The sequence below is a fragment of the Phycodurus eques genome, chromosome 6 (genome assembly GCF_024500275.1).
Source record: "Phycodurus eques isolate BA_2022a chromosome 6, UOR_Pequ_1.1, whole genome shotgun sequence".
NCBI classification, from domain to species: domain Eukaryota; kingdom Metazoa; phylum Chordata; class Actinopteri; order Syngnathiformes; family Syngnathidae; genus Phycodurus; species Phycodurus eques.
In genome coordinates, this window is record NC_084530.1 from 4,098,299 (window position 1) to 4,112,384 (window position 14,086).

At 42.4% G+C, this 14,086-nt stretch overlaps 1 protein-coding gene across 3 annotated transcripts in view; it reads right to left on the bottom strand.

Annotated features, from left to right (window-relative positions):
- Positions 1 to 14,086, bottom strand: part of sorcs3a (sortilin related VPS10 domain containing receptor 3a) — a 281,809-nt gene that overhangs the window by 124,896 nt on the left and 142,827 nt on the right. For all 3 annotated transcript variants that reach the window (XM_061679784.1, XM_061679782.1, XM_061679785.1), the window contains one exon: positions 9,106 to 9,205. In XM_061679784.1, coding sequence (XP_061535768.1) covers positions 9,106 to 9,205 — 100 coding nt within the window. The remainder of the gene's footprint in view (positions 1 to 9,105; positions 9,206 to 14,086) is intronic.

Here is a 14,086-nt window from a genome sequence, read left to right on the forward strand (position 1 = left end):
CCTTCATAGTCCCGCTTGATGACGCCTGCGCAGTCCAGTCTCACTCACACATCGACGCCCACACACACTGAGCTTGCTTTTACAATCACGTGGGACAATACCCATAACAGAAGTATTTCGCGGAAATTCGTGTTACGTCGCCAGCGTAGGAACGGAACTCGTTCGTAAATCGAGGACTTCCTGTATAGTAGAAAAAAAACTAATTTTGGGGATGCTCAGATTCTATCTAGGGCTGCTTGAGGTCTCCCAAAAATGGTGTTTACCGATGGTCCACAATAAAAAAATAAAACATTTGGCTTTTAAGGCTGTCAGATGTATGCTAAACAAACAGATGACCCAAACCATTAGGACATTTTCGTCAGTCGGCTGCCTGTAAAAACCTAGTGATGCAAAATGTCCTGCCCAGTCCATCTCATCTCCTGTACTGAGTGGAGGGGCAACAGGTCATTTGTGACCATTTGAGCTTTGGAACCAGACGGTCATGGTTCATGTCCCCCTGTGGACAAAATTTAAAAATGTACACACCGACCACAAGCTCGAAGCTGTTTGTGCACCACTTTCACTCTGACATCTCCCTTAGCATGCATGTGATTTGGTTTTATGTGTGTGGTGAACAACACAAAATACATGGAGCAGAGTAGAAGTTGAATTTTCCCTTGAGAGATTATAATCAGAATGATCAGTGTAATAAATTAAATATTCCCAATTGATGATTATACTGCTCTGTCTTGTCTGAACGCCATCACTGTTTGCGTTCCCCTGTTGTGACTGGGACGTTGGTGTAATGTTAACCTTGTCTATTCCTTCAGAATTGTTGATTGTTTATCATTTTGTTGCTCTGTTGCACCACAGTGCACTGATGAGATACTGTAAAGTCAAGGTGTGATCTGATGATTGTTCCATCACTGTCAGGGGAGAAAAATAAACAGGCAGAAGCAGAGCTCACAGTGTGATCAACCATAGTTACAGCCACACGAGGGTCATGCTGTCTTTTTGAAATGCTAAATTCGAATATGAGCGTTATAGTCCATCCATCCATCCATTTTCTACCGCTTATCTGCGGTCGGGTCGCGGGGTCAGTAGCTTTAGCAGGGACGCCCAGACTTCTCTCTCCCCAGCCACTTCATCCAGCTGTTCCGGGGGGATCCCGAGGCGTTTCCAGGCCAGCCGAAAGACGTAGTCTCTCCAGCGTCTCCTGTGTCGTCCCCGGGGTCTCATCACCAGGGAGGAGTCCGGGAGGCATCCGAATCAGATGCCCCAGCTACCTCATCTGGCTCCTCTCGATGTGGAGGAGCAACGGCTCTACTCTGAGATCCTCCCGGATTACTGAGCTTCTCACCCTATCTCAAAGGGAAATTGAAATTAAAATGTTAAATCGAGAGCTTCGCCTTTCGGCTTAGCTCCTTCTTTACCACATCCGACCGATAAGAAGTCCGCATCACTGCAGACGCTGCACCGATCCGCCTGTCGATCTCCCGTTCCATTCTTCCCTCACTCGTGAACAAGACCCCAAGATACTTGAACTCCTCCACTTGGGACAGGATCTCATCCGCGACCTGGAGAGGGCATGCCACCCTTTTCTGACTGAGGACCATGGTCTCAGATTTTGAGGTGCTGATTCTCATCCCAGCCGCTTCACACTCGGCTGCGAACTGCTCCAGTGAGAGTTGGAGATCACGGCTTGATGAAGCCAACAGAACCACATCATCTGCAAAAAGCGGAGATGCAATACTGAGGCCACCAAACCGGACCCCCTCTATGCCTCGTCTGCGCCTTGAAATTCTGACCATAAAAGTTATGAACAGAATCAGTGACAAAGGGCAGCCTTAGCGGAGTCCAACCCTCACCGGAAACGAGTCCGATTTACTGCTGGATATGCGGCGCAAACTCTGATACAGGGACCGAACAGCCCGTATCAGGAGGTTCGGTACCCCATACTCCCGAAGCACCCCCCACAGGAGGGACCGTGCCCGAGGGACACGGTCGAACGCCTTCTCCAAGTCCACATAACAAATGTAGACTGGTTGGGCGAACTCCCATGCACCCTCGAGGACCTTGCCGAGGCTGTAGAACTGGTCCACTGTTCCATGGCCAGGATGAAAACCACACTGCTCATCCTGAATCTGAGATTCCACTTCCCGATGGACCCTCCTCTCCAGCACCCCTGAATGACCTTACCAGGGAGGCTTCTTAAAAAGGGGACCACCACCCCAGTCTGCCAATCCAGAGGCGCTGTCCCCGATGTCCACGCGATGTTGCAGAGGCGTGTCAACCTGGATAGCCCCACAAAATCCAGAGCCTGGTCCCTGCAACTTATCATCACGGAATACAGCTACGGCAGTCCTTCGCTATATCACGGCTCTTACTTCGTGGTCCTGCTATATTGCAGATTGTTATTGCAGTTGTTGCTTTTATACTGTTTGTAAAATATTTTTGTGTTAACCGTTGCTCTTTCTCTCTCTCAAGATTTCCATATTATGTGTTTGTGTTTATGTTTTTGTGTGTTTATGGGCCTTAAAAAAAACAAGTGCCGTAAATGCAACAAAAAACATGCCTCGGGTGTAATTATATAGGGTATTTCTCTTTCATGAATTTCACTTATTACGGAGAAATTTAAACCGATGGAGGTGGGGATTACTGTATACAGATAATTGGTTTATGAATGGATAACCAATTTATTATTACATAAATAACTACTTTATGAACAGATAATGAAGGAACCTGTGTTTTAAATTCTCCTAACTTCCGTGGTTCCAAGCGTGTTCGTTTTCGTGAAAGAACGTCGTTCACAACAATGTATAAAAAGCAACCAATTTATTCCTGACAGAGGAGTCTATACATTTTGCAGAGCTCTGGGTTCGTAACTACCCTAACTTATTCTTAGCAGATACAGTAGTAGAACAAAACTATCTGACTCTCCCCTAGACTTATACAATGTTTCAAACAGGCCGGTGTGGAATCACTGTCGTCTGATTGGTCCGTAATCTGACGTCATCGTTGTTCGGCCAAATGATGACTATTTGATCTGGGTCCAGACGTCGCCTGCCGATGTCTCCTGCATTCAATGTTTATAGCGGCTCCCCGCAGTTCCTGTCTCCAAATACCCCCTGATGGGGGCCACATACCCCCCGCTGGGGGCCTTCCTGCAGTATACTCCTATACTCCAATACACATTCTCTTCCAAACTAGTTAGAATTACATATTAGAATATAAAGTATTCTATATTCCCTTCAATAACCAGCTGATAAAAAAATGACCTAGTTATTTATACTTTTACACAAAATGACTAAGTACTTTATTGCGCTCAGGAAATCTTTTCAAATTCACACTTTTTTTTAGTTTATAATCAACATTAATATTGAAACTTTGTGGTGGTAAATATTATTTACTGGATGGGGAGAATATAAACATGTTTTGCAGGCTTCATCTCTCCATGCAAATGGCTAGCTAGGACAGCACTAGCCTGGGTTTTGACTTCTGTAACGTTTGTAGGTACTTAGTGATTTGTCTCCAACCAATGGTTCGCTTTTCAGTCGTTCATATGTGTTGACATCAGTGAGAAGTGTGAGTACCTTGTTATGTTAGTCTGTTGTGTTTAGGATTACTGTGTATCTCTTTTTGTCTGCTGACAGAATTGTGATGTGTATATCCCTGCTCAGCGATGTCAGAGCTTTTCTTTCCTCTAGGGGGAGTAGGGAGGTGGGGCTTTGGCATTGAAAATAACTGCCGACACTTTTAATCTAATTTGTTCCCTTTCAGTTTCTGTTAGGTTATTCTTCCAAATAGCTGATTCAGTCGCTGTGACAATATAATACTGTCGTTGTAGTACCAGTAATTACAAACAGTTTTTGAGGCCCTCACAACCTGTGACTAGCTGGCTGTTTGTGAAAAGTGTTTCTATTTCCAGAAGGGAAAAGAACAAAGGGGATAAGAAAGAAAAGAGAGCCAGAAGCAACAACAGTGTCATTGAAGGATTTTCAATCAACACAACATTTCGGTACACTTCAAACCAGGTCGTATGATGATATGGTAGTATGAATGATAATTATGGGGCCGATATTGGGGAAAAAAATTATGTCATACCATAGGTCTGATATAAAAAAAGTTGACCGATAACAACAGCAGTCTCATTCAGTGGCACGGTGGTTGCCCAGGGCCAGCCAAGCGGCTGCTGTTGCACTGGCTCAAGACAGTCATGGACATTTTGCCCAAAATTATTCACTTCCAACACCAAAAATAATCAATATCCACAGTAAATTAACATATGATTGCGACCACTAGCTGAAATTGCGATCATCTATTGACTTTGAGTTCGTAACTACGGCGCTTACGACCACTGTGGTGCAACAGAGCACAGCTCTCAGCATGATCAAGCGACTTACATAGCAACACCTTCGCATTGCAGATCAAGTCGACAGAGGAGCAAGTAGCTGCTCTCGGGCCGCATGCAGAAGCCTGGTTGCTGCGGTGGGCTAACAGTTAAGGTCAAAGTTAACCCCTGAAGAATGCCACTCCTATCCATCTTTCTTTCCAATGTTCACTCACTGGGCAATAAATTCGATCATCTATAAAGGAAATTAACATCAAAACACACAATGGCCCTCCTTCGTCCAATGGAGCCAGCGAGAGCCCGCATCCACTAATGACACGCGTCTGGTGGGTTCAATCAACACCAACACTCCCTCCCGGCCCCTATGCCATGCTTTTGCCCATTTCAGGGAGACTCAATAATTCTGCCTCCAACAAGTAACAAACAAAAACACAGCCTCTTCGGGTATTGAGGCAGTTCCAAACTCTTTTTCCAACTGAATGGAATATTAACAAGGGTGTTTCCACCCACCGACTGCTGTTGATGGAAAGTGTCCTCTTTGCAAGGCATCTTAATGGCGTTTTGCATTCCAAAAGAATGATACCATTCATGGTTTGGGGCGTGCCTCCAACTTGGAAGTCGTTTCCACACCAAAACCCAGGCTAGTGTTGTCCTACCTAGTACCTAGTCCGGGCAGCTATGGCCCAATGGTTAAGCCTGCTACCATGGGGGACCTAGATTCAAGACCCCGACTGGACCATCTGCCAACATCCCCCGGACTCACAGCTGTGGTGTCCTTGAGCAAGACACTGATACCCCGAAATGCTCCCCGGGCGCTTCAACTGCCCCCTGCCCCCTGCTCCAGTGTGTTCCACTAATGTGTGTGTTCACTGTGATGAGTAAAATGCAGAGAACAAATTTTGTGTGCATGCATGCATGTTCATGACAATAAAAGGTGATTCTTCTTCTTCTTGTTCTTCTTGTGATCGACTCACCTGGGAGGTGTCCAGGAGGCATCCTAAACAGATGCCTAAGCAACCTGGCTCTTCTCGAACAGCGGATTTATTGTGAGACAATTCTGGATGACCAAGCTTCTCACCCTATCTCTAAGGGAGAGAACCTGTGATGGAAACTCATTTTGGCCACTTGTATCTGTAATGTTGTTCTTTCGGTCAAGACCCACAGCTCGTGGCCATAGGTGAGGATGAGAATGTGCAACCCCAATTCCAATGAAGTTGGGACGTTGTGTTAAACATAAATAAACAGAATACATCCATCCATCCATTTTCTGAACCGCTTCTTCTCACTAGGGTCGCGGGCGTGCTGGAACCTATCCCAGCTATCATCGGGCAAGAGGCGGGGTACACCTTGAACTGATTGCCAGCCAATCGCAGGGCACATACAAACAAACAACCATTCACACTCACATTCACACCTACGGGCAATTTAGAGATGTCAATTAACCTACCACGCATGTTTTTGGGATGTGGGAGGAAACCGGAGTGCCCGGAGAAAACCCATGCAGGTACGGGGAGAACATGCAAACTCCACACAGATGGGGCTCGGGATTGAACCCCAGTCCTCGGAACTGTGAGGCAGACGCTCTAACCAGTCGACCACCGCGCCGCCAAACAGAATACAATGATATGCAAATCATGTTTAACCTATATTTAACTGAATACACGACAAAGACAAGATATTTAATGTTCAAACTGATCAACTTTATTGATTTTACCAAATAATCATTAACTTAGAATTTTATGGCTGCAACACGTTCCAAAAAAGCTGGGACAGGTGGCAAAAAAGACCAAGAAAGTTGAGGAATGCTCATCAAACACCTGTTTGGAACATCCCACAGGTGAACAAGCTAATTGGAAACAGGTGGGTGCCATGATTGGGTATAAAAGGAGCTTCCGTGAATTGCACAGTCATTCACAAGCCAAGATGGGGCGAGGTTCACCTCTTTGTGAACAAGTGCGTGAGAAACTAGTCGAACAGTTTAAGGACAATGTTCCTCAGCGTACAATTGCAAGGAATTTAGGGATTTCATCATCTACGGTCCATAATATCATCAAAAGGTTCAGAGAATCTGGAGAAATCACTGCATGTAAGCGGCAAGGCCGAAAACCAACATTGAATGCCTGTGACCTTCGATCCCTCAGGCGTCACTGCATCAAAAACCGACATCAATGTGTAAAGGATATCACCACATGAGCTCAGGAACAGTTCAGAAAACCAATGTCAGTAAATACAGTTCGGCGCTACATCCGTAAGTGCAACTTGAAACTCTACTATACAAAGCAAAAGCCATTAATCCGCAGCACCCAGAAACGCCGCCGACTTCTCTGGGCCCGAGCTCATCTACGATGGACTGATGCAAAGTGGAAAAGTGTTCTGTGGTCCGACGAGTCCACATTTCACATTGTTTTTGTAAATTGTGGACATCGTGTCCTCCGGGTCAAAGAGGAAAAGAACCATCCGGACTGTTATTGACGCAAAGTTCAAAAGCCACCCTGTGTGATGGTATGGGGCTGTGTTAGTGCCAATGGCATGGGTAACTTACACATCTGTGAAGGCACCATTAATGCTGCGTTACAACAGCGTGGCTTTGTAGTAAAAGTGTGCCGGTACTGCCTGCAGTCCAGACCTGTCTCCCATTGAAAATGTTTGGCACATTATGAAGCATAAAATACGACAACGGAGACCCCGGACTGTTGAACAGCTGAAGCTGTACATCAAGCAAGTATGGGAAAGAATTCCACCTACAAAGCTTCAACAATTAGTGTCCTCAGTTCCCAAACTATTGAATGTTGTTAAAAGAAAAGGTGATGTAACACAATGGTAAACATGACCCTGTCCCAGCTTTTTTGGAACATGTTGCAGCCATAAAATTCCAAGTTAATGATTATTTGCTAAAAACAATCAAGTTTATCAGTTTGAACATTAAATATATATTATAGCTATATCAATTAAATATAGGTTGAACATGATTTGCAAATCATTGTATTCTGTTTTTATTTATGTTTAACACAACGTCCCAACTTCATTGGAATTGGGGTTGTAGATCCACCGGTAAATCGAGAGCTATGCCTTTCGCCTCAGCTCCTTCTTGACTGTGACAGACTAATGCTACTTTTGCATCACTGCAGATGTTGCACCAATCTGTCTGTCTTATATTGTTATTATATTCTTATTCTTATTATTATATTTCTTTTTTTGGAATATTTTTATTATTTGTTTTATTGATTTATTTTACCTGTCCTGTTAAGCTTTATGGCTATGCAGAATGGTGGATCTGTATGCCTTTTGTGCTGGAACAGTTTTGCTCTGCAACAGGGCAGTTTGAAATACTCCCTTTGCTTATTTTTTATGTTTCAATTATTCTGATGTTCATTGAAAATGCAGCCGGACAGAAAACGGTTTTAGGCATGCAACAACTAACCAATATGACAAGATGAGAGAGGACAGAAAAGGGCAGGGCAGGATATGTGAAATGAGCAAGGCTGTGCTACTGATGAGTGGTGTGGTAAAATGCTTTTATGGTGTCTAAACACCTGTCAGAACCTGTGAGTTAATAGCCTAATACAACCTGTGTTACCGTCAGTTGTCCCACACAAGCACAAGCAGGAGGCGGGGTACACCCTAAACAGGTTGCCAGCCAATCGCAAGGCACATACAAACAAACAACCAGTCACACTCACAGTCACACCTACGGGCAATTTTGAGTCTCCAATTAATGCATGTTTATGGGATGTGGGAGGCTGACGATCTCACCGGTTGTACACCGTGCCGCCCCATTTATAATGTATTTAATCAAATGAAAACCCTACACACTGCAAATGCAAAATTACTGTAATTAAACCCAATACATTTTAGCATTCATGGTTTCACAAAATTCAAATGTCTTGGATTTCTTCCTAAATTATAATTAATAGGGTTACATGTTTTTTAATATAAAATTAACTTGAATGAATTACAAGTGCAACAGCAATCTAGGATCATTTGCTGTTTGAAATCACCAATGATAAAAAAAAATAAAGAAATAAATACAGACTTATAGTTATGCTTTCTATTCAGGGGACACAACTCCTGTCTTTCGTGTTTTTTTTTCCCCCCTGACAAAATAAATATAACATCTAGAGGCAGATCAACTGGCTCGCTATCTTTGAGACGGTACGCACCCTGATGGCGTCATACATCCTTGCGCCTTGTGCTGTACACAGAATATACTGTAGTACCATACCACACACCACAGATTGAATTTACTTACTCTATCCTTCTCACTGTTAGAGAAACGTCTCAACACCCATCCAATAGGAGTAGATTTTAGATAATGTTGCAGGATTTTTATCCAAATCCACTGCCTTGTTGTGTGCCTCCGTGCGGTTATACTTGCAGTATTATTATTTTTTAGCACGGCGCCTGTAACAACTTCAACAAACTTCGGCGAGTAATTTCGACAATATTTAATTACATTTGCGTGCTGGACAAAAAGGAAACAATAAATCTCATCTGCGGCACCCTCTTTGACCATATTGTAGTGATGGAAATTGGGAAACACATCGCCAAACACCTTATTTTACGACGCATTTGACGATGCGATATTAGATATTTCAGACCCTGATTTTAGAATATTACGCAGATAAAGTTAATTGTTAATCGACAGAACTTTCAGACAGCTTGTGAAGTTAATCAATGATGTTTCTAACATTAATTTTATTCTTTCCATAACTTCTCGACATAAATATGAAATAAATCATTAAATGTTAAGATTATGAAAACATGCTGCATCTTACCTTTCTTTTGTTGGTTGGACAGACATAAAGGTAAGTCAGAACAGTCTTGGATCCAATTTTGTCATTCATTTTCTCATACGTGGAGCCAGAGTCAGAAGATCTGAATCGACAAAAAAAAGTAAAATAGTCAGTACACTCCAAGAACATTTGTTGTAACTGAACAAACTAATAGTGGCTGGGGAAAAAAAGAAATAAACTCAAAATATTTTTGCAGGAATTATGAAACAGAATGAAACAGAACAACCTCCTGCACAGGAGTGAAACATCTGGTAATAGAAAGAACGAGGCTGCAGGGGGTTTATCAATCTTATCAGGCAGCCAACAGAAAGTAACCATTCAAAAGTGTCCAGGGACTAGCACTGTGAATAATGAATTCCCTCAAAATAGCTGAATTGGAAATAAAATATGACAAGTGCAATAAAATTCAATAAAAATGTGGGGATTCTGGAATCCAAAGGCTAATAATGTAGCAGTGAGAATGAGCCTATTAGCTAGCCAGGTCCATCCAGAGCGGTGATTCTCAACCGATGTTCTATAGCACATTCATGTCCTGAGAGATCATCCGGTGTTACATGGGAAATTAACACATTTCATTTAATTAGTCAGAAAAAGTGTATTTATTTACTACAAATTGTGTATTTTTCTTCTTTTATCCATGCCAGCGACATGTAGAAACAGGCAAAAGAATACATTTTTCTTCCACTAGGACTAGGCAATGGCAGAAGCTACCATAAACCTGTGTATCCATCCATCCATCCATCCATTTTCTGAGCTGCTTCTCCTCACACGGGTCGCGGGCGTGCTGGCGCCTATCCCAGCTATCATCGGGCAGGAGGCGGGGTACATACAAACAAACAACCATTCGCACTCACATTCACACCTACGGGCAATTTAGAATCTTCAATTAACCTATCATAGATGTTTTTGGGATGTGGGAGGAAACCGGAGTGCCCGGAGAAAACCCACGCAGGTACGGGGAGAACATACAAACTCCACACAGGCGGGGCCGGGAATTGAACCCCGGTCCTCAGAACTGTGAGGCCCAGATTTCATACTGAGTGCCATGTGTGAATAAATTGTGACGAGATCAACGTTGTTTCAATACAATGCATATACTGTATTTTTCTATGATCTTTTTCTTTTTCTTTTTGGTCGTGTGCTATTGCAATTGTTTTAATGTAAAAACGTGCCTTGGGTCAATAAAATTTGGGAAACAATGCTCCAGGTAACCTCAACATGAATCTAATTTCACAAGTGAATCCCAAACTTGGCGGCACGGTGGAAAACTAGTTAGAGTGTCTGCCTCACAGTTCTGAGGACCAGGGTTCAATCCCCGGCCCAGCCTGTGTGTAGTTTGCATGTTCTCCCCGTGCCAGCGTGGGTTTTCTCTGGGCACTCTGGTTTCCCCCCCCACATCCCAAAAACATGTGTGGTAGGTTGATTGCAGACTCTAAATTGCCTGTAGGTGTGAATGTGAGTGCAACTGGTTCTTTGTTTAATGTGCCCTTCGATTGGCTGGAAACCAGTTCAGGGTGTACTCCACCTCTTGCCCGTTGATAGCTGGGATAGGCTCCAGCACTCCCGCGACCCGAGTGAGGATAAGTGGCTCAGAAAATGGATGGATGGATGAATCCCAAACTTGCCGTTAACTAGAATATCGTTACATTTACAGCACAATACTGACGATTCACCCTAAATAAAGCTCAATTCTTGTGCCCAGGAGTCTTCAGATACTGCTCGTTATTGGGACAGAACAGATATACTCACATAGAGTATGTGGCGTAGGAGCGTTAATGCAGCAAAGCGAATATGGAGTCATTTTCAATTCAATTATCAAAAAAACATCAATAATTGTACTGGCATTACCAGATTACTAACAACCTTTTATTGCTCAGTGACTGTTTTTCTCAATGTCTTTATGTCTCAAAAGTAAAACTCATAAGTCATACTAGAGTGGCTCCAAATACCAGAGACAAATTCCTTGTGTGTTTTTTGGACATACTTGGCAAAATAAAGATAATTCAGATTTTTAATTGGCTAGACATTTGAGGTTCAGTTAACTCATTCACTGGCAGCCCTCCCATTTAACATGGATATTTGAATTTTAAGTCTTGAATTGTTTATTTTACAGAAGAATAAAACAAAAAATCTTTGACCTCTATGACTTTGTTCTTGCATTAGTTATATGTATACAATTGTCCCTCATTTGTTCCATCTTTTAGTATATCATCTTTTATTGGGCCTCATTGTAAATCACCTTTGCGTGATCTTGTCCTATCTTTGGAAATTCTGGCACAACTCCCTTTTAGATTAGCTGTCCACTTGAAACTATTGTGATGAAAGTGAAGTTGATGCCTATTTCAGCTTCCCCCATCCAACACAACCACACCGTTTTTTTTAAGTCAGGCCATGCTGCTTGGTCTTGGGTATGAGGTTTTGATGGGAAAAAAACCTCTGCATTGAAATTCACCTACAAATACCTCAGAGAGAAGCTGTTGCTGTTGCTATGATGACAGAGCACAATAATCAGTCAAAGAGACTAATTTCTACACTGTATTAAAGTGGAGGTATGGGGGAAAGGTGTTTTACTGATAAGTCTGAAGTAGCTTGTGGCCTTTTGTTGTGCCCTCCAGGTTTAGAGGGGGCATAATGCATGCTTAGTAATTAGCACATTGTTTTTGCCACCAAAGTGTGGATTATAAACTACTACGAGGCATGCCTTTTTGTGTGGTGGGTTGTATTTGTTTGGGTTTTTTTTGTTTGAAGCTGTATTTTAAAGGACAGTTACCGGTAGTGGCATGTGTTGTTTTTGGAATTGGAATTCAGGAACTTGAAGAAAGATCCAATGGATAGAAGATACAATAAATCATATTACACTTAAAAAATAATAATGATAATAATAAAATCTATATTTTGGTCTTCTTTCATTTCAGAATAAAATGTAAATTTAGAGATAGAGCTCATTTGGGGTTAGTTATTTTTTTTAAAATCCTCTTGTTGAGAGGCGCAGAGTAATATGTTGTTTAAATGTACAGGTAGCTTGGCCATTGTCCTTTACAAGCAGTATAAAAGCAGTTGTGAGGCGAGTCCATAATCAAAACAATTTAACAATCCTGAATGTATGCTGTGATAATCCTCCAAATGGAGACTAACTGGAGAAGAGTTGTACATCATAGGCAGACATTGGAACCCTAATTTGTTCTTTGTACAGTGAATGTAATATCCCCAAAAAATCAAATAAATAATAATAATAATCAGGCAAAGTCAGTTATTATCTACAGTATAATGTACAAGTATACTGTATCTATTGGCGGTTTCTGACGTGCAATATGTGCGGCATTTGTGGGCAGCAACGTCGCAGTGTTGGTGAAGTTGACGCAGTTACTTGCTAATGAAGACATTGTAGAATTTGATGTGTGTCAGTGATGATGTAATGAGACATCTGCCTGACTTTGGTGCAGGCAGCATGGGGTCATCCCACTCAGTGTTGGTGTGAATGTGAGTGAGAGAGGTTGTCTGTCCATATGTGCCCTGCAACTGACTGGCGACAAGTCCAGGATGGAGTCCACCTTTTGCCCGGAGTCAGCTGGCATAGGCTCCAGCTCCCCGTGAACCTGAACAGGATAAGCTGTGTAGAAAATGGATGGACTGTACATTTATATCATACATATTTCACCAATAAATAATGCTGAGGCTTGGTTCAAATAATATATTTATAGTTGTAGTATATTTAAACATAATTTGATTGAGATCTTTTCAGCGTACGGCGTAGTGCATGCAAGAAAGTAACTGCTCCAACTATCTTTCCTTTGTATTTCTACATCAAAGGTATTCCTGAGGCCATTTGTTTCTTAGGTCTATACCGCTCTCTTTAGAGGATCACATTTCCTTGTTTTACAACATGGGATTGAGACTTAAAAGTCTGTTCTGCATGTCCAGATCATCACCGATCCTCCACCAAATTTCACAGTGGGTGTGAGACACTGTGGCTTGTAGCCCTCTCCAGGGGCCTCATGTACAAAAGGTGCGCACACACAAAAATGTGACGTCCGTTCTTTTTCACGGCAAAGGTCAGATGTATCAAGAGTGACATGAACGTGGAACTGTGCGGTGCCTCACGCCAACTGCATGGCTGGCGTACGCAAGTTTCTGCAGATTTTGGTGCTTTGGCGACACTTAGAGGTGATGCTGGGAAACTGTTCTCATAAATCTGCACACCAGAGACACATGAATAATTAGCACTGATGAACAATTCATGCCCAGCAACATTTAATTTCAACAATGCAATTGAGGCAAGGACTGAGAATTCCTTTGTTAACTAGTGTATTTAATGAACCACTGATATTTGTGAGGACACCTACGAATTGATCAAGGCGATCATTTATGCCACCTATTACCCTCACAATCGCTTTATGACTCCAGCACATGCACTGAAAAAAAGTCCTTTGAATTTACTTCATTTGAACATGTACATTGGATGCACATGATTAAAATGTATTTAAATTGACAATTTACCCCTCTTCTCCTAAAAAAAAAACCATGATTTTTTTTGTCAGTGTGCGTGTCCTCTCCTGTGTATTAAAATAACAAATTGAGTCATCAAAAAGGAGTCAAAGATTTTGATATCCTCTTTGATATGCTGATGATCTTCTATTTGAATTCAAAAGATTTATTACAAATACCACACATACAACATTTACACATGAACCTTTATCTCACAGGGCTGAGTGTAGGTTACTGTATGAACACATTTGTTATGAGTTCTAAAAATACATGGTATTAATCTTGTGGGGTGATCATAGTGAGCCATGTGTCCTCCCATAACCCCTGAGAGAGCAGCGTCACCCATGATTGCAGCAATTCTCTCCTTGAATGGGGTGAGGCCCTCCGCATCGGTTCTTCCGCCTTTTTTTGGCCACACTTTGGCGGTGGGCAGCTGTCCTCCGCTTCACATCCACCTTAATGTCTGACCACTTCTTTT